Source organism: Amia ocellicauda, chromosome 20 (genome assembly GCF_036373705.1).
Source record: "Amia ocellicauda isolate fAmiCal2 chromosome 20, fAmiCal2.hap1, whole genome shotgun sequence".
NCBI lineage: Eukaryota > Metazoa > Chordata > Actinopteri > Amiiformes > Amiidae > Amia > Amia ocellicauda.
The window spans coordinates 12299333-12321466 of record NC_089869.1 but is presented as its reverse complement, the minus strand read 5'-3'; the positions used below and the strand labels follow the sequence as shown (position 1 = coordinate 12321466).

At 38.6% G+C, this 22134-nt stretch overlaps 2 protein-coding genes across 2 annotated transcripts; both read right to left on the bottom strand.

The window, feature by feature from the left end:
* Positions 1 to 5270: 5270 nt before the first annotated feature.
* Positions 5271 to 8047, bottom strand: LOC136716293 (prolactin-releasing peptide receptor-like). The gene is made up of 3 exons (XM_066693891.1): positions 8037 to 8047; positions 7353 to 7418; positions 5271 to 6871 (listed from the first exon to the last, which is right to left on the bottom strand). The coding sequence occupies exons 1-3, from the start codon at positions 8045 to 8047 to the stop codon at positions 5755 to 5757; spliced, it is 1194 nt and encodes a 397-aa protein (XP_066549988.1). The 3' UTR covers positions 5271 to 5754.
* A 2475-nt stretch (positions 8048 to 10522) lies between these two features.
* Positions 10523 to 11826, bottom strand: LOC136715825 (prolactin-releasing peptide receptor-like). The gene has a single exon (XM_066693202.1). The coding sequence runs from the start codon at positions 11732 to 11734 to the stop codon at positions 10673 to 10675; it is 1062 nt and encodes a 353-aa protein (XP_066549299.1). The 5' UTR covers positions 11735 to 11826; the 3' UTR covers positions 10523 to 10672.
* Between the last annotated feature and the right edge of the window lie 10308 nt (positions 11827 to 22134).

The following is a 22134-nucleotide window of genomic DNA, read 5'->3' as shown; positions in this document are numbered from 1 at the left end:
CTGCTGTCCATATCCACCTCTTTCCACCCTTATCAGCCATGTAATCAACCACATTGTTACACAGGTTGTTTGCGGTTTGATGTAAATTGCTGTGAATCTCACAGATATATTGTGGAAAAATAGAGGGTATACCATAGTACCATATGGAAAAATAATTACCTCTCATTGTTACTTCTCTTAAATAGCTGTTACTCCCACAGATGGATAGCATTTTGCTTGTCTACAGCCTTTCATTAATAGTGCACTATTCCACCAGGTCACAACTTTATCAATGTGATTAATTCATGTCTGGCATTTTAAATAACAGTTGCAAAAGGTTTAGACAACAAAACAATATGAGTGCATTGCAGTACCACAGGGAGGGAAGGTTGCTTTGCGGTCTGGTCGCTTCCAGATTCTTCCCAGCTGTAGATTCTTGACTTGCACCAAGATCTAGGAAAGTGTATATTTTACGTCTGCCTCCTCCAATTGACTTGTATAAAGGTAATGGCCGTGAAATGTCAAGCATTTAGCTTTTGTTTATATAATACACAAAAATGAAGTGTTGAGAAGCATTGAACATACAGATGAACTTTATTCCAGTGATTTTCTCTTTCAGGGTGTACAATAGGAATTTTGCAGCACAGGTTCAGCAATGTTGAGTTTACTGATTGCATATAGCTATAGTTTATTGACTTCCTAAGACTGTCTGACTTTAAAGGTAATAAAACTTCATTTTTGCTATAAATAACTGTTAATGCACATTCATTTTTCAGCTTTCACAGTATACATTTACGATTGTTGTATTTGGGGGAGTTGTGTTTATTTCTCTTGTATGGTTTTCATTTGCCTTGTGTGATCTTCTGGAAAACAATATTCTGAAAATTAAAAACAGGATTTATATCTATTTTTAGTCAAAGGATTCTTGGAAAAGTAAAGACAGAAAGAAGAAAGGGAACATAAGCTCTTCAATTGAAACCAATACAAATGTGTACATCACAACTTCAATTGCAAATTACATTCCTTAAGTATCATTTGGAAAGAAATACGTTTTTTCAATACACTAAGAGACATACTATACAGCCTGACATCTGCTGTGGTTTAGAGGGATCTTATTCAGCCATCATTCCATCATTGAGCAATATAACTTACAGACCATTCATGTGATAATTGAGAAATTCCCATCTTAAGCTTTCATTTCAAGACAAATGTGAGCAACTTAATTATAAACTAATGAATCTCCACTTGTCTTCAGAATAACTTGCTAACCCTTGAGTCCTGTCAGAAGGCATCTTCAAACACACTGCTGCTGCTGATGTTTAAATAATTGTAGGTGTTGCACAACATGATTGAAAGATTCATTTTGGAATTAAGAGCAGTGCTAAACAGATGTTAAACCTGGTCTGGCCTCTGTCTGCTTACACAGAGTAGTTCACCTACTTCAAAAACGCATTTTCTGTAGGTATTATCTCATTTCAAACCCTCCAGATCATAAATTAAAATAACAAATCAACAAAAAAGACAAGTCAAATATAAATCTAAAACTTAAATTTAAATTGTTGTGTTCACCTTTTAGGAAACAGTAAGTGTTGTGGTTCAGTAAGCCAGTGATTTGAGCATTTTTGCCACCCAAAAAACCCACCATAATTCAATATAATGTGTTAATTTTGACAGACAGATTTTACAGACACTACAGTGCTATGGCAACAGGGTAAAGATCAAAGCCTCTCGGAAAGTGTCGACCTGGTCACACACAAACATTTTCAAAATCATAAAAAATGTGAAGCAAGTACATTTCCATTGTGCCTTTGGAAACCTACCGATCTTGCTAATGATGTGACTTTTTTTTCTTATTTTCTACCTAGAAATCTACATAATTTGATACAATGTATTTTTTGTTTTATTTCCTAAAATCTGTATTTTTCCAAGACACAAGATATATATTTTACATTTCAAGCATATGACCAAGTTGACAACACTGTGACCATGCCGATGCAAATATCTGACAAGTCATTCATATAATTCCAAACCGTTTCACGATTTTCAAAATCAAAAATACATTAAATGTATGACTTTAAAGGAGATTTGTCTGACGTCTGTGCAGTGAAGTGTGGGAAGTTTCAGTGAAATAGGTTTATATATTGGGTGCTTGACAGCATCCAGATGTATTCTCAATGTAGCAGCAGTGGTATATATGCTGACAAATTAGTTCATCTGAATCAGCAGGGTGCCAAACAGCCAACCTTCATAAAAGCAGTGTACTCTGGCTTTTATTCAATTAGTTTTTTTCAGGGAATGAACAGAATTGTTTATTCATTGCACTTAACATTTTTTGCAGGTCGGTTCTTTTAAGCTTGTATTTCAGTAGCAACTGAAGTAGACATAATGCACTTAAATGTCGTGCATCTTTCAATCACATGATGAATAATCGGTGGTGAATTTTAAGTCTGTATTATCAGGACTTATAACAGATAATTTGATTGGAACAAAAACCAAAAGACCTTGTGGAGGTCTCAAGTCCTGCAATTTGCAAAGCAGTTAATGCAGAGTTAAACATACACTAGACATACTGAAAATAGTTCTAATTTTGAATGTGAAAATGTGATTATAAACCATCATATATGTACACTGCTTTATTTTTTTCAGTCTTAATGTAGGAATGTGATTTTGACCATTAATACATTGATTTCTTGTAGTACATAAATGTTGCATGAGAGCAAATACTTTTGCCTTTGCGTGTAGATATTTGCTAATTAGAAAAAAGTAAATGTTTTAATCATTAGTCATTATTACCTTTAGAGTGTAATTAAAGCCACTTCATCTCCTGCAGTCTTAATAATGATTCCCTTTTAATTAAACCCGAGAGTCGTTTGATTTTACATACTTGCTTTGAACAGCACATTCACTGGGGATATACAGCATATTGTTTCCTGAGGTATCCCGTGGCGTGCCTCTATTCGAAGCTTTACAGTTGCAATAAATCCATGGCTCATTTGCATGTTTTCTCTACAAGCATGGATACTGAAGAACATTTCAGTGCTGTAGCTACTAAGTAAAAACCTCTTATATGAAACTTTCACTAGTTTTTGCAATCATGTTTGATACTTAGTTGACAGCAGTGTGCAAAAGTTTTGTGCAGGTTTGAAGAAATGTTGTAAAGTAAGAATGCTGTCAAAAATATACATGTTAATAGATTATATTTATCAATTAACTAAATGCAAAGTGAGTGAACAGAAGAAAAATCTACATCAAATCAATATTTGGTGTGACCACCCTTTGCCTTCAAAACAGCATCAGTTCTTCTAGGTACACTTGCACAAAGTCAGGGATTTTGTAGGCATATAGTCAGGTGTCTGATTAAACAATTATACCAAACAGGTGCTAATGATCATCAATTCAATATGTAGGTTGAAACACAATCATTAACTGAAACAGAAACAGCTGTGCAGGAGGAATAAAACTGGGTGAGGAACAGCCAGACTCAGCTAACAAGGTGAGGCTGCTGAAGACAGTTTACTGTCAAAAGTCATACACCATGGCAAGAGCACAGCAACAAGACACGGGGTAGTATTACTGCATCAGCAAGGTCTCTGCCAGGCAGACATTTCAAGGCAGACAGGTGTTTTTAGATGTGCTGTCCAAGCTCTTTTGAAGGAGCACAAAGAAACAGGCAACGTTGAGGACCGTAGACGCAGTGGTCGGCCAAGGAAACTTACTGAAGCAGATGAAAGACGCATCATGCTTACTTCCCTTTGCAATCAGAAGATGTCCAGCAGTGCCATCAGCTCAGAATTGAGCAACAGTGAAGCATGGTGGATGTTCCTTGCATTCCTTGCATTTCTGCAAATGGAGTTGGGGATTTGGTCAGAATGAATGATCTCCTCAATGTTGAGAAGTACAGGCAGATACTTATCCATCATGCAATACCATCAGGGAAGCATCTGATTGGCCCCAAATTTATTCTGCAGCATGACAGCGACCCCAAACATACAGCGACAGTCATTAAGAATGATCTTCAGCGCAAGGAAGAACAAGGAGTCCTGGAAGTGATGGTATGGCCCCCACAGAGCCCTGATCTCAACATCGAGTCTGTCTGGGATTACATAAAGAGAGAGAAGCAACTGAGGCTGCCTAAATCCACAGAAGAACTGTGGTTAGTTCTCCAAGATGTTTGGGCCAACCTACCTGCCGAGTTCCTTCAAAAACTGTGTGCAAGTGAACCTAGAAGAATTGATGCTGTTTTGAAGGCAAAGGGTGGTCACACCAAATATTGATTTGATGTAGATTTTTCTTCTGTTCACTCACTTTGCATTTAGTTAATTGATAAATATAATCTATTAAAATGTCTGTTTTTGAAAGCTTTCTTACTTTACAGCATGTTTTCACACCTGCCTAAAACCTTTGCACAGTTCTGTGGATATTACATTTACCAGCTAAAATAGCATTACAAGTATACTAATATCTATTATGCTTTGAATTGCTTTGTATTATATAAACTTTGTATTGCGCTTATATTTTGTAAGTCGCCCTGGATAAGGGTGTCTGCCAAGAAATAAAAATAATAATAATAATAATAATAATAATAATCTATCTTGTGTACATGCAGCAGTGAAATAAGAACACTTCTGAAAACAAGCTCCAGTCACAGTACTATATAATAAATTGCATTCTGTCAAGGTAACATAGCCAGATTTATCCTTACTTTGTAGTGAGGAGGCATGTACTGATCAAGGTCTTTGGCCTTGATGTTTTGAAGTACAATCAGACACAGACAAATGTACAAAAGGAATCGTGTGCAGAGGGAACAGCCTGTCTGCAGGGACCAACTCTTTAAAAGCCATGTATGTGAAGTACATTCCCCTTCCCAACTGTACACTTCTAATAATACCTTTAGGATGCATTGAGGTTAAGGTTATAATACAACACCCTTGTATCAATGTTGAGACAGGCTTTTTTGTTTATTGTGAGATATCATAAACGGGCAGTAGGCTAAAGAAAAAACAACCACACATTTTAAAATCAGCAGAAGACTCCACTTCACTCAGAATCACATAGGATACAGAGCAGACTGTTTCTGTTCTACTACAACACCCAAAGGCAATGTGGTTTCCCCACTGGTACCTCATTTAGAGAACTTAAATAACAAGTGATTCAACATTATTCAATTACATATAAACACTTATCATTGTAAGTGAGTGATACAAACACACAAGACAGTGTATTTCTAGGCGCAATGAGTAAGGTTAATGCAATTATCCTTTTTTTTTTGGATCTATGGGTAAAATGTTTCTGTGGAGACATTATAACACGAGTAGTGCAATTAACTACTTTTCAGCTTTTAGCCCTACAGATTTTGACATAAGTGCTGCTGTTACAGGGTGCACGTCAGATCAGGCGCACAGGTTTGGTTTTTATGGGAAGGAGCTGTCCGAGGTCCTGGTTTGCAACATCACGAGTCAAAAACTGGTTTAAGGGATTCAAACCTTGGCCATCAGAGACGGTCTGTAAAACCATCTCTGTACGTTTTGCAAAGAAATGTGCTGTTAATAATCAGTGTAACAATCATATGCCTAGGTGTAAAAGCAACAACCACGGTCGTTGAAATATTCACAAAAGACAAGGGTTTAATAAGAAATGGCCGAAGTTTACAGTCATTTTATTTTTGCTTTCAAAAGTTTCAATGACCTGCCTTGTCGCCAAAACGTCCCAGAGAAGCGAAACAATGGCATTTGACATAGCTTTTCCTTTGCATGATGAAAAAAAACACCATTATTTTTAAAGAACAACACTTGTCATTACACAGTTGGTCACGGGTGCGATCCTCTTCTTCCGCCATACAAACATCTTCTTTAATTTGCCTCGGAAATTATCGTGCAGCCAGGCATACAGAATGGCATTCGTGCAAGCGGACATCATGGCGAACCAGTGGCACAGCAGCTGGATCAAGTTGAAGTAGCGCTTGTCAATCAAGTTGATGTCGATGTCCTTCATCATGTTGAAAATGTGCAGCGGCAGCCAGCAAGTAGCAAAAGCTGCAACGACCAAAACCAGCAAGCGGAAGGTTTTTCTCCTCCTGGCCCGGTCCCACTCCGCCTGGCTTTGCGTAATGTTGCCCGGCACGACGCGGTTCCTCAGCTTGACAGAAATCCGCAGGTAGGATAAGGAGATGACCGCTAAGGGCAGCACATAGGTGAGGACCAGTGTGCTGTACGCATAGACCAGTCGCTCTTTCTCCATCCCTACCCAAAACTCCTCGCAGATGGAGAAGTCCAGTTCTGGAAAAGCGACGTGGTAAGTGTGGGCCAGGGCGGGAATAGCCAGCAAGCACGACAGCAGCCATATAGCGGTGAGGATGTAGGCGCAGGCGGGGATGGTGAGCCGGCGCTTCAGGGGATGCACAGTTGCATGGTACCGGTCGACGGCAATGACCGTCATCGTGAAAACGGACACGAAGACGGTCACCGGCTGCATCAGAAACACAAAATAGCACATGAAGACCCCATACACCCAGCCCCGCGGCTCAAAGGCGTACGCCAAGGTCAGGGGCACGCAGGTGGCGCACATGAGCATGTCGGAGAACGCCAGGTTGCCGATCAGGAAGTTGGTGACGTTGTGCATCTTCTTGGTCTTGCAGATGACATAGATGAGCAGGTAGTTGCCGAATATGCCGACGAACACCACGCAGCAGTAGCCCGGGATGACCAGCGCCTGGCAGGAGTGCAGCAGCTGCAGCCCCGCGAACTGCGGCCACGTGCTGTTGCGCAGCCCGGCCGCGAGCCTGCGCGAGGAGGTCAGGTTCTCCAGCTTCATCCCGCGCGCCGGGACACCTAGAACCCTGGGGTGCAGAGGGGCGGCGTGAGACCTAGAACTTCCCTGTGCCAGTTTTGACACCCTGTGGCATGTTGGCAAGCAAACTCCAATGAACCAAATATCTGTGTTTCCATATATTGAGATTATTGCTCATAAGGGTAGTGGTAACAAACACACGGCAGCTCTGCGTTATAAACCTCTTCTGAGATGTTAAAGCAAATGCTCATCATTGTTCATTGATTTGGTGAAGTCATCTAAGCGGGACATTGTTTTGTACTGTATCCCAGGATGATTTACTGGAGTGTTGCTCGCTTTTCATGCAGTACAATATTTTCCTACCGATTGCTGTACATTTTTGTTGTTATAGTTTTTATTTAGTTACTATATAACATAGAAGCTTGGTGCATGAATAAAAACAAAGTTATTTTACTTACCGTTATAGTGAAAAGGGCTCTTGACGTGCATGTCTGAAGAATTGCTCTTCTGAAAAAGGCGAATTGCTCAAGTGCGCGCAACACGAGAGGAAACTGGTTTTATAATATATATATTTCTGGAGCGCTTACCTTGTGGGTGCCTCATCATTGGTCAAGGAGGACTCCGGTTGGCTGTGTGTGATTTCATGATGCTGCCTACGTAGGCAGACAAACAGTAACACGATTTAGATTTCAAAATGTGGAGATGGAAATAAACAGTAATGGCAAACTGGAAAACTGCAAACTGGTTCATTTTAACCGACAGTTTAGTTAATACAAACCCGTCTGTGATCAAATTGGTGTTGGTGCTGAGGTCTGCAAGTTATGAAGAAAGGATACTTTTTGTACGGTGAAGGTTAAGTGCTACATTTACTATATAGTTCAATGTAGTACTTTCAATATTTTGTTTAGTATCTTAGCCCATAGTGTAAGCAAAGAGGCTTATATTTTGATTCAGGATGCGTGGAATTTAATAACACAAGAAATTTAATAAAACCCCTCTATCCGGATTACTGCCTGTTAATGTAGAACATCTATGAATACCTGCTGTCGATAGACAGGACAGTAAAGACATCAGGCACCCTTCAATAAAGAGTTTGTTTTCGTGAAGTGTGTGGGAAAAACTCCTATACTTTTCTTTTAAGAACATTGAATTAAAATGTATTGCCTGCAGAGGGAGCCTTAAGGACGTATGGCTTTGCTATAACACATCCAATTACGGCTTGGTCGCCCTCGATTACTTTCCATGAAGTTGTGCATGGTGCTGATAATTACCGGTTCTTCATCAGACCTACATAACTGATAAATATATAACTGCAGTGATTGTTCAGATACTGAGCACAATTCCAGAAAAAAGTAGTGTTCAAAATAGTGTGGTCTTTGTGTTGCCATTTTCATTATAATATTTAATGCATGGATATTACTAATATCTGTTCATGTTAATAGTAGTAATCAATGGGTGGTGAGTTTAACCTTAAATAAAGATGCCCGTGAGACTAATTTAAATATGAATCCATGCATTTCATTTCATTTGCATGTTGTGAGAACATGTTTCAATGGAAAAAACAACGCCAAGATAACTCTTTGAGTGGAGTAAATGGTTTCGTAAATTTAAAACAGAAATGCATAACTAGGCCATTGTAATGTTATAGGTTTCCCATAGACTGCACTGGTGTGACTTGTGAATGCCCAGTGATTCGGCAGTCATTATGGGTGCTGATTAAAGTCAGTGGCTTCCATCATGGCCACAGCTTAAAAGTTGAACCTGCAATCAATGGGCAGGGTAATTATCCCCAACCCAGAGACTAGTAAACGTGCAACGGATTTCCATTCCAGGTGCATACATTGCATAGTTGTTGGAGCCATTTATTTTAAAAGAATTGGTACGATGTTCACTACAACCTTGATATTACAACAGCTTCTGTATTTTTCTTCTATGCAGAAATCCACTTGCATCATTCTATCTTTATGAAGTGTGCGTAGTGTTTCTATTTATACATTTAATACTTACTGGTAACAATTAACAGCACTGCCTATTCTAAAGACAGAATCATACATTTAGTTTCCCATGAAAGTTATTAAGGAATGTCGAGGCAAGTTTGTTTTGTCACAATTCAGTCACTTATCATTTACGTAAGAAATGCGTCATTTTTCTTGAAAATACAGAACATAAAATCGGTTTGAAAATAGCTTTTTCCAACAAGTGTGTTGCTAGGCTGACTACCCAGATACTGTCTCTTCTGCTGTCTGCTGGTCTTTTCCATTACTCTCTCAGTCTCATCTGAACGTCAGTCAGATTATTTCCCACAGTCGTGGTTGGGATCAGAAAGTCAGCACCATTTCATTCAAATCAAGGACGATACAGTAAAGCTGGCTATGTTTTCAAGATTAACTCTACAGTACAGAGCCTTTGCAAGAACAAAGTCAGACATGGTGTGTTTTATAGCAACACACATCTAGTTTTGCTGGGACATAGCTTAAATCCATTATCTGTAATAATATAAGTACTGCATTCATCATATACAGTCAGAAATGTAAATTATGTCTTCTCGTTTAGAGCTTATCTTTGGCCAGAAAAACGCTATATAAGGGAGCCCACTTGAGATGTTATCCGTGACAAGTATAGTATACCATATCACAATAAATCACTGTCTAACACAGGAAGATAGGAGCGGTGGCTCCAATACTATTACAGTGGCACATACCAATGGTTCAATTATATGTCTTCAGCATTATCAGTTTTATAATCTTGTCACTCTAAGTCACACATACGTCTCCATTAAAATTGGATCGCGCTGGCTGTCAAGTTAAAGTGTCTGTTTCTAATAGACTGAACGTTATATATATACATATACACACAAAGACACAAAAACGTTTGTCATAAACACTCATTATGCTACAGATATATTTTTCAGTCTCATAGCGAACTAGAAAAGGGGAAGATTTTGTTTGAATGTATTACAAAACCTATTCACTTAACCTGAATAAAAAGGCACCAAAAGGCTTGCTCTATCAGAAGATGAAACTTATAAATTCCTTTACAGTAATATAGTCTAGTGACAGAAAAAAAATATGAGTTGACTATAGTTGCTTTTAAATCTAGGTTATTTATGTGGAGGCAGCAAGCTGTTCAAGAGGAAAGTGAAATTGGGAAGATATTGTGCATTTTCTGCCAAGCAGGCTTTGAATATAGTTTGCTTTACATAAACAGATAACGTTGTTCTCTTTGTGCAAATAAGCCAACATTTATGAAGAACCTATACATCACAAATGGACATACACTCGCATGATGAAGGTACAGAATTAATGAAAAAGAAGATATGGGGCTGTTATTATGCTTGTGGGACAGTTTCCTCAGGAGGAAAGCGGAGCCGGAGATGAATATCGCTATTCAGAAAATTATATTTAATAAATCATGGGATCTGGGAAAATAGAAAAGGAGCATAGAATAGTAACAAGAGCAGCATCAGTAATTGCTTGCATGGTATGCTTGGCCCTGTATGCTTAGCTTGTATATATCACGGTTGGTTTCAGATGTAAGCTTTACTTATTTACGCATTTTGGAGAGAAAATACAAAATATGAAACTACATAATACCCCCCACCCCCCATTCCCCCCCACTTACATAACAAGCGACACAGCACAGCTTTATGTACTGAATAGTGTCAAACGCAGGAAATTAGTTTATCTTAAGTCAGATGCTTTATTTTCTACCACAAGTGTCCACATATTCTGTTTATTCATAATATGCATGTAGATACAATTTGTGCACTATTTATAACCGTACAAAGGTGTTTACACAGTGCAGTTTAATAAATAAATAAATCATAATTAATCTCAACTTTTTCAAATCAGCCATGAAACCATAATTAACAAAAGCAGTCAGGGAGCAGGTCTTCACAGCCCTTTCACTAGAGGACGACGCTCACAGTGATGCTGTTCCCATACGGGGCGACCCTCCTCCGCCAGGTGAACAGTTTCTTCAGCTCTGTCCTGAAGCTGTCGTGCAGCCAGGCGTAGATGAAGGGATTATAGCACACCGAGCTCATCGCAAACCAGTGGCAGGAGAGCTGCACCAGGTTGAAATAATACTTGCTTATCCTGTCAATGTTGATGTCACGAATAATGTTAAAAATGTGCAAGGGCAGCCAAGAAATGCCGAACACAACTACGACTATGACCAGCAAGCAAAACGTCCTCTTCTTCCTGGCTTTGTCCCAGTCCGCCTGGGTTTGGGTCACACTGCCGGGCATCACCCTGTTCTTCAGTTTGACCGAAATTCGGATGTAGGAGATGAGAATCACCAACAGCGGCAGAAAGTATGTGATCAGCAGCAGACAGAAGGCATAGGCTTGGCGTTGACTTTCTTTGCTCTGCCAAAACTCCTCGCAGATGGTGATGCCCTGGTCCTTCAGCTCTAGGTAGTAAGTGTTGGCCATGGCGGGCACAGCCAGGCAGCAGGCGAGTATCCAGATGAAGAGCATCAGATAAGCGCTCAGCTTCAGCGAGATCCTGCGGCGCAAGGGATGCACGATAGCCATGTACCGATCCACGGCGATGGCGGTCAGGGTGAAAATAGACACATAGACAGTCACTGGCTGCATGAAGAGGACAAAGTAACACATTGCATGGCCAAACAGCCAGCCTTTGGGCTCATACACATAGGCTAAGGTAAGGGGGATGCAGGTGGTGCACATCAGGACGTCCGAAGTGGCAAGATTTCCGATCAGGAAATTGGTCACATTGTGCAGTTTCTTCATTCTCACGATCACGAACACCAGCAAAAAGTTGCCAATAATCCCGATGATGACAACAGCGGCATAGAGAGGTATTATGACTGCCTTAAAGTGCTGAATTAACTGCAGACCTTGAAATGTTGAAAATGTTTCATTATGCGCTGTAAATTGATCTGTGCTTGTTTTATTCTTGAAAGGGTCTTGCCCGGACACAAACTCAGTGGAAAAATTGTTCATTTTTGATGCCTAAGGATGGGGGAAAAAAAAGGACATTTCAATAGCAGGCTGCACCGACCTCATAGTATAAACATATTTGACAATTAATTGAAAGAGCAAATGCATGAATAGATTCATTGTGGTTAAATTAAATCAATCTATAAAAACAAAACGGATTATATTTTGTGTTCAAGAACTCGCAACATAAGTAAAGTTGTGTGCATGCCCTTGCTCTGCTGATGTGAGTTCAATGCATTTCCTGAGTGATTGTATTTGACTGCCACTACTGACTCGCACGTCTAGAAAGTAACAATACTCATCGCCACGCTTCTCTCCTTACAGCTGCATGAGTTGAAGTCTTATTCTTAGTCAAAGTTAACTGGTACGAGTTAAGATTAATGAAACCAGATTAGTATTACATACAGAAAATCTTACCTATTTATTGACGTGTAGCAGCCAATCCCATTGTACGAGTAAGTGAGAAGTATCAGGAGACCCCCAAACGGTGGGACAGCTTTGTAAGGTGCAGCCAGCGTGGTGCCTCACAGATGAGTGTCCAACAACATTCAGATCTTCGTCCAAGGCGTGTTGGATTATATTGTGATTGAAAGTGTCGTGGGTTATTATGAATCACGTGTAGTAACGTGTAGCAGCTTTCATACCTCAGATCGATATCCGAGATGAGCGTGCCAGACTGGAGACATTAAAAAAGATCATCCTGCTAGCCCCTCCTTTGCGTTTCCTCCCAAGCTCGGCATCGCTTTGAGTGAGGGCATGAATGTGTTTTAATGGAATTCAATTTACCTTTCTACTCATATGTGAAAGTTATTCATATAACAGAAGAAAGCAATACATGATTTACTGTAAATGTGCGATGTAAACGTTGGTTAGGCTACTTTTAATTTCTCGTTATAAGTTCCATTATTAATGAAGGGATATTTGTTATAGCAGTTTATGAACTTTGACAAAAACATACATTTTGCGTTGCTTAAAAAAAGATTGTATAGCACCTGTATGTTGTATTTGGTTCTGTCCTTACTGTGAATTGTATCTGTATCAGCACCATGGACAGGGACACTATAGTCCTGCTCTCCGGGAAAACTGATGACTTTGTGCACCAAACCTTGTTAAACGGAATTGTATTCATCATTTGTAGGAGGAATGTAGTTTTTAAAGTATTTTTATTCTACTTTTATTATCTATTATGTCTGTCATGTTACTTCTTTTGGGTTTTCAAATAATATTAACTTGTGTACTTCAGATAATTATTTACTTCTTAGCACATTCACTGAATTGAATGCCATGCAGCCCACATACTGACTGTAGAGGGCCATGGGTTGCATTGCCTCAGTGTCAAAAAGGCATTTTTGATTCATGCACATTGTGAAAAAAGACAATGTGGAAACCCACAGATTAAAAAAACATGCTTCATAGTGCATCCGTCTGAAATTCAATAAATAATACATCATTCCAATAATGTTTAATTCGGGTATTGAGTACCTCATTAACCAAAACTTGGAAGCATATCAATATCTTATTGTCTGTAGTTTGAAGTGTAAGTTCAACACCAAACAGCTCAAACATGAAAAGGATCAATCTTATTAAAAAAAAAAGGGTTGAAAAATGCATTTGCTTTTTGAGCATGAATATAAAAATATATAGCTTCACCCCCCCCACCCCCCTAATAATAATGCTTTAAGTCTTAATGACTATCAGAGTATGAAGATGTATGGAAGGATCTTTTCACTTGCAAGTAGACTACCCGAAACCATTACATTTTAAAGCCCTTTCATACACCTTCAACCTACACTCACCTAAAGGATTATTAGGAACACCATACTAATACTGTGTTTGACCCCCTTTCACCTTCAGAACTGCCTTAATTCTACGTGGCATTGATTCAACAAGGTGCTGAAAGCATTCTTTAGAAATGTTGGCCCATATTGATAGGATAGCATCTTGCAGTTGATGGAGATTTGTGGGATGCACATCCAGGGCACGAAGCTCCCGTTCCACCACATCCCAAAGATGCTCTATTGGGTTGAGATCTGGTGACTGTGGGGGCCAGTTTAGTACAGTGAACTCATTGTCATGTTCAAGAAACCAATTTGAAATGATTCGACCTTTGTGACATGGTGCATTATCCTGCTGGAAGTAGCCATCAGAGGATGGGTACATGGTGGTCATAAAGGGATGGACATGGTCAGAAACAATGCTCAGGTAGGCCGTGGCATTTAAACGATGCCCAATTGGCACTAAGGGGCCTAAAGTGTGCCAAGAAAACATCCCCCACACCATTACACCACCACCACCAGCCTGCACAGTGGTAACAAGGCATGATGGATCCATGTTCTCATTCTGTTTACGCCAAATTCTGACTCTACCATCTGAATGTCTCAACAGAAATCGAGACTCATCAGACCAGGCAACATTTTTCCAGTCTTCAACTGTCCAATTTTGGTGAGCTTGTGCAAATTGTAGCCTCTTTTTCCTATTTGTAGTGGAGATGAGTGGTACCCGGTGGGGTCTTCTGCTGTTGTAGCCCATCCGCCTCAAGGTTGTACGTGTTGTGGCTTCACAAATGCTTTGCTGCATACCTCGGTTGTAACGAGTGGTTATTTCAGTCAAAGTTGCTCTTCTATCAGCTTGAATCAGTCGGCCCATTCTCCTCTGACCTCTAGCATCAACAAGGCATTTTCGCCCACAGGACTGCCGCATACTGGATGTTTTTCCCTTTTCACACCATTCTTTGTAAACCCTAGAAATGGTTGTGCGTGAAAATCCCAGTAACTGAGCAGATTGTGAAATACTCAGACCGGCCCGTCTGGCACCAACAACCATGCCACGCTCAAAATTGCTTAAATCACCTTTCTTTCCCATTCAGACATTCAGTTTGGAGTTCAGGAGATTGTCTTGACCAGGACCACACCCCTAAATGCATTGAAGCAACTGCCATGTGATTGGTTGGTTAGATAATTGCATTAATGAGAAATTGAACAGGTGTTCCTAATAATCCTTTAGGTGAGTGTAGATAATAACAGAGTAATTCCTAATGCCTGAGGCAAATTCAAATACTAATGCAGCCCAGTTCTATACTGTTCAGATCTCCGTTTTTTACCCAATATTTCAAAATTATGTTGGTGTCCAGTAGAATACTTATAGCAGAAATTCAATCAGTTCTTTGCTTCCACTGATTTTAGTTTTTGTTTTTATACAGGGTAAACTGAAAAATATGCTTGAAGGGGTTAAAGAACAGAATCATCCATTATCATATTTTAAATAGAGTAACAAAGTGAATTTGTAGGTGTTACAATGTTTATAATAATAATAATAATTCAAATAGATACAGACGTGCTCAGATTTGTTGGTTCCCTTACAGCTCATTGAAATAATGCTTAATTCCTCCTGAAAAGTAATGAAATTAAAATCTATGTATACTTGCATGCCTTTGGTATGTCATAGAATAAAGCAAAGAAACTGTGAAAAGAGATTAATTATTGCTCATTCTAAGTTATTCTAAAATGGCCTGGACACATTTGTTGGTACCCCTTAGAAAATATAATAAATAATTGGATTATATTCTAAACTAATTAGTTTCTTTAATTAGTATCACACATCTCCAATCTTGTCATCAGTCATTCAGCCTATTTAAATGGAGGAAAGTAGCCACTGTGATGTTTGGCATCACTGTGTGCACCACACTGAACATGGACTGAGGAGATGGTCTGAGGAGATCAGAAAGAAAATAATAGACAAGCATGGTAAAGGTAAAGGCTACAAGACCATCTCCAAGCAGCTTGATGTTCCTGTGACAACAGTTGCAAATATTATTAAGAAGTTCAAGATCCATGGAACTGTAGCCAACCTCCCTGGGCGGCCGCAAGAGGAAAATCGACCCCAGATTAAACAGAAGGATAGTGCAAATGGCAGAAAATGAACCAAGGATAATTGCCAAAGATATAGAAGCTGAACTCCAAGGTGAAGGTATGTCAGTTTCTGATCACACCATCCATCGCATTTTGAGCGAAAGTGGCCTCCATGGAAGAAGACCCAGGAGGACTCCACTTTTGAAAGAAAAACATAAAAAAGCCAGACTGGAATTTGCTAAAATGCATATTGACCAGCCACAATCCTTCTGGGAGAATGTCCTTTGGACAGATGAGTAAAAACAAGCTTTTTGGTAAGTCACATCAGTTCTGTCTCAGTCACAGATCACGGGTCCTCCAACAGGATACTGACCCAAAACACACAGCTAAAAGCATCCAAGAATTGATAAAAAAACAACAACATTGGACTGTTCTGAAGTGGCCTTCTGTGAGGCCTGATCTGAATCCATTGAACATCTATGGAAAGAGCTGAAACTTGCAGTCTGGAGAAGGCACCCATCAAACCTGAGACAGCTGGAGCAGTTTCCTCAGGAAGAGTGGGCCAAACTACCTGTTAACAGGTGCAGAAATCTCATTGAGAGCTACAGGAAACGTTTGATTGCAGTGATTGCCTCTAAAGGTTGTGCAACAAAATATTAGGTTGAGGGTCCAATCATTTTTGTTCATGCCATTTTAATTTGTTTCATTATTTAGAATATAATGTTGAAAACAAAATCAAAAGCAAAGTCTGATTTCTATTAAATATGGAATAAACAATGGTGGACGCCAATTACTTTGGTCAGTTTCAAGTTATTTCAGAGGAAATTCTTTGTTTTTTGTGGAGGGGTACCAACACATTTGAGCACGTCTGTATATCCGAGTCAAATGGATACCCCCCAAAATATTGTAAAGCAGTATTTGTGTGTGTATTTCCTGTGTGTTACAGGAATGTCCTGGGTAGAGTGACTGATTAAATCAGTTAACCCCATAGGGAAGAGGCTATTAAACAAGTGAATAGACTGTTTGCTGCAATCTATCGCTGTGCAGCTGAAAATGGCTCCTAACTCAGGTATGCTTTCCAATTGTGATGAATATGAATAATTTAGACTTTTTAGAATAATGTTAAGGTTTTCATTAACTCTATAAAAAAGAGAAGGTATACAGTATTCTCATACAACCCACAAGTTCAATGCTTACCATTACTCCTTTGACCAATGGCAATCTGTATATTAAATGGAAAAACACAGTAATGTGTATCTTTTAGATGCTAATTGTTATTTTCATTAAAATAGCATCCTACAGTGTAGGGTGTAATATAATTTATACAAGTTTTTTAACATGTACAACCCATATGAGTCTACTAATGTATGCATGTATTAAGGTAGTAATATATACATCCCAATAAGTATTGCTAGTTCCAGTACATTATATTATTACTGTACAACTTTGTAGGGTAAACTCATTTTTGAAATTCATGCTTACAAAAATTACTTTGCACTATTTAGTATAATAGTAGCTTTTTACAAGCATTAAAATGCATTTCATTATTATTATTATTTTTATTTCTTGGCAGACGCCCTTATCCAGGGCGACTTACAACATAAGTGCAAAAATACAGAAAGTACAAGGCATACATTGCTTTTTCCATGTTTATTGTTGGCAGGAAGTAGATGGCATTTTTAGATGACTAAATTCAAAGCAAGGCTTTCACTGGACTTTGCTAAAATGTCAAAACTATGGTCACAAAATGAAAGGGCACTTGCATTCAAGGAGATTTTCCATTTTCCACCGAAAGAACGCTTCAAACTGCATGAAGTGATTCCCACCAAGAAAACCAATAAACACAATACCTTTTGCATGGAATTTCTGACACCAGTAATAAACTTCAGAACATAAATTGTGTGACGTGCTTTTCTTAATTGCCTAGAAAGAAGAAAATGTACATGTTTTAATGGTAATTTCCATATAAGGGGGTATTGAAAGTCTGTGAATCATTAACCTGAAAAGGAAGGAAATCAAAGTCTAAGACAAAGGCCTACATGCTTTAGTTGATTTAGAAATAAAACCAAATGAAGAAAAGTGAAGAGCAAAATAAATGAATACATTGAGCTGTTCGACCACATCAATACATATATTCCAAAAGCTAAGAGGCAGAAAAGAAAAATGCACTGGGCCTGAAACTACAAAATACATAGTTTTGTTTTGTTTTATAATATTACAGCTGCAGAAATAAGTGAAACTAAAAAGTGTCCAAGAGAAAATAATGGGTAATCGTAGATTATAGGAATAAAATGGTAGAACTAGCCTCTTTCAACAGATAAGACAACGGCCACACTGACTGAAACTTAATGTAGCTTAACTTTATCGCTGTTCAATCCATCAGTCTTCAGGATATGTAGCACGCTGGAGTGCAGCTTTTTGCAAAACTATCATTCATGTCTGTTTGCCGTTTTGTATCCACAGCAAGACATTAGCCACCGTCAAATCAATTTCGCAACTTCATTGTAGGACATGAAGTCTCGTTGCCTAGAAACGGACGTACCATTTCTGATTTGACTGCGGTTTCCATCACAGGATCCAGTCGCATGTCTTCTGGAAGCTACGGTTGCTAGACTTTGGAACAGAACAGTACAAGTTACAATTTGTAGTGTCGATTAGTGAGAACTTCTTGATGTAACCAACTTCAGCTGTGATTATATTCAGTTGTTCTCAATTAACCTTCTGTACCTCTATTACATTTTGACAATGACTGTAAAGAAGCTTGCAGACTCCAGAGCAGTGATGCAAGATCCTTATACCCAGTTAGTACTTCCAAGGTGTTTCTATATTGTTTAGCACATAAAGGAGAGAGTTCTGAGCTCCACAAGGAACACATCATCAGTACATTTCTAAACAAGACACACAGTATACGAAAGCAAATGAGAAAACATATTTTAGGTCGTCTTAACTTAGTGTTTCCTGTTATATGCTCACATAAGCACATAGCTACAAATAGTTACAAAAATGAAAAAAAAAAAACATTCAGAATTGCAAACAAACTATTATTTTGCTGCCCTGATGAGAAAATTCTGAAATATAATTGAATTACACTTGCTGTGAGGAACCGTTTAATAAAGCTTTTGATGTTTCTTGGCCAGGGTTGCTACTTGGCCTGAGTTTAAGTCATAATTCAGTCAGGGAGGCTGCACAGATGTTCATTAAGAAATTAAAATAGGGGGTTTATATTATGCATTCAACTTCTTGTCGTCCATCATATTCACCTAATAGAAAGGTTTTACAGGAATAATGCCCTGAGCTGGTGCAATGGTACTGGGTTTAATGGAGATATTTGAATGTATTTCAAGAGTTACTCAAAGCAGGTCAGAAAGGTCAACATGTGTGCTGGGTTATTAAATGATTCACTTTTGAAGATATGTGTACCAGCCTGCCCTAGAAGAACTTGACCTGTCACATACAATCTCTATTCACTCACTTTGTGGTGCCGTATTGAATGTGTTTTGAGCATCACATTTGCGACCCAATATGATGTCTGCATTGCCATGGATACCCCCAATGTATTTCAAGAGTAGGTTGAATGTGCAAAATGAATATATAATAACCATCACCTTTGCACATTTCAACACACTCATATTTCATGTAGAACACATATGGAGTCGTGTTGCACCCAGGGCAAGCAATAACCATAAGTATGGATTTTTTTTTTTTCCATGGGATGACTTGTACGGCTGCTGGCACTGGTAGCCTGGTTTTGGAAATACATTTTTTATTTTTTATGTTTTTATTTCTGCAAGTACCATAACGAGTCATATATATTTAATTTAATGTTATTCAATTTTCCTCAAAAAGCTACATGTGCTTGGAGGAATTGGTAAAAGATTATTTGGCAGAGGTCAAGTAAATATCTAATGTCCCATGTGTTGGAAAACATTACTTGCACAACTTGGACTTTAAGATCACATGAGAATTCACAACTACATCTCATGGAAATTAATGGAAGAGTGTCAACAACAACAAGGGACAAACAATTGTTCAGCCCAAAGCACTCAAATGCACTGGAAAAGGCACAAATCATTTTCTTATTGCTTGGAATTATCATACTGAAAGCAATCTGCTGTTAGTATCTAACAATTAGAAAGAGGTACCACAGAACAATTATACATTAATGAATATATTACATCTACAATTAGCATACAGCAAATCTTCAGTTTATCATCAACTGGATTGAATGTTTGTATGTTTGTGCGATTAGAAAACTTTTTATAACATTACCACAGCATATTGCTTACCCATGGTGATGAATATCATTTACATTAACATATCACAAGAATTGACTACAGACATGGTCAATTAAATCCTAGTTATATAATTAGCTGTAATTATGTACATCTCTCTCAGGTTCTGCAAACTGAATTGTGTATTTGTACAGCAGATCATTTTGCAAAATGAAAACTCAATACAAAACGTGATATTAGAAGCTTTTTTAACCAGTTACATTTGAAAATGCAAGTGTAGTCTTTGTGCACTATTGCCGCTGATCTTAGCAGGAATTTGTAAATATTGTATATTATGACTTTGCATTTGTATGTCTCTTATGTAGTGTATGAAAGCACCAAAGTAACCGAAATATGAGCAACAGTAATCTGGAGCTTTTCTTTTCTCTTTTCTCACTATTCCCTGTTTTATAGATTTACAGCCTTGATCAATAGATTTATTTCCTAATGCACAGTTTCTTTTTAAATCAACATTGCTTGTTTACATAAGATACTTGGTAATGTTCTGTTTAAAATGGTATTGACCTAGTCAGAAGTTCAGTCAATATATAGCCATGAAAAAAGCTTCAATCTACACTATTTAAAAAATGAATTACTGTCAGTTTTGTAGGGTTGTGAAGAAGTTTGAATCCGAATGTTGATCTTAGCACGTTTAGCAAATCCGAACTCCATCGAATGTTAAACCAAATGAATTCAAAATTCTAGCAAAATATTTGTGTCTAGCTGTGCAACACGCACATGTGCATGAAGCCAGTCTGACCCAGTAGTAAGGGATGGTGCGATTGTTACAGAGGTGCTGAGGGCTGTAAATCTGCGCACCACAGCGCCGCTCCGGCACTTTCAAATTGAAAATCTGTTGTGGTGGTGGAGAATGAACCAGTATGTATCTGCACCAGCCTGTATAGTGTACATAGTGAACGTTTTTAATTGTTGCTAGTGGCATCTATGTCTGAGTTCACTTGTGTGTTTTAACCTCACTGTAAATTAGCTCTGGTACAGCTGTCATGCTGTTTTTGCAGGAAAATGCCAGAAAGGCGACACTGACACTCACTTCCCATCACGGCAACCCTGGCTGTCATGTGACAACGTGTGCAGGGAGAACCCTGAGCACACTATGAGCCCCCCCTGGACCTCACAATTCACCAGAACAACCACCGGCCCCACACACACACACCACACAGACCTCATTTTGTTTCATATTTTGGGGGGGAAATATGTGCTATAGGGGACTTCTAGGACCAGTTTGGGGGGGAAATTAAGGAGAGGACCTGGCAACACTGGATCTTACCCAGGTGCTTTTTCACATCACTGATGAAGACGTGAATATATAGTATTACATACGCTAAGCTGTTGGTTATCAATAACACTCAATGCTGCGACTATATTATTTTCAACCTTCCCATTACGGTCACAAGTTCTTGTTCAAAGGTGACTTAACCTGGTCATGTTGTGGTCGCAAAATTGCTGGCAATTAGACTAGGACCCAATTGTTTCAGTGTGAATGGGGTTTAAGTGTTAACATCGTTCTCTCTCATCTGTTCAAAACATTAATTTGCAGACAAATTTCTAGAGAAAAGGTAAATCTCACATTTAGAAACACCCATAGAGATGTTATTAGGAAAACCAACCTTATTTAAAAGCTATGTAAAATAATTTGAAGTGTTCAATTTTACAAATAATTGTTTAACAATTTTAATACACTAAATTTTTTTAATGACAAATATGAAGTATATATAAGGAACACCAAGCTAGCTGTATGTATGTATTCCACATGTACTTCCACAGCTCAAAGAGTTTGCCCCTGGTGTGCACTGGTAATATTAAATTATGCTTTGATATTTTTTTTCCTCGGCATGCAAATTTAAGGAGATGTCAGATTTACATTTTGCCTGCTAATAGATTCTCTTGAAAATCTCATAGGCTATATTCATGATTTTATCAAAAGCATTACGTTTGCATTACGTCCACTATGTTTGCAAACTCTTGACCTTACTTTTGTAATGGGAGGCAAGTTCCTCCACAGACATCCGTAGTCAAACCCTGGAGACAGAAGCCATTTCTCCGACTTACACAACCAAGATATTCGAGCAGGTGCGCCAGCAGACAGCGGGTCTGGTCAGAGTTATTGAATGGATTATTTTTGACACCCCACTGTGATTATGTATGATGTCTGCAGAGAGTTGGAAAAAATTACCTTCAGAAATAAAATTGACAAAAGTATGTGACTGCAACCCTTTTCATCTAAATTTCACTTTCTTTTCAGTGTGCTGGGTAAGAGATTCAA

Bases quoted from the DNA above. Each gene is read 5' to 3' on its own strand.
- LOC136716293 (XM_066693891.1), bottom strand. The intron at 6,872-7,352 runs GTAAGCGCTCCA...AACATGCCACAG, and splicing joins AATGATGAGGCACCCACAAG to GGTGTCAAAACTGGCACAGG.
- LOC136715825 (XM_066693202.1), bottom strand. From the start codon at position 11,734: ATGAACAATTTTTCCACTGAGTTTGTGTCCGGGCAAGACCCTTTCAAG.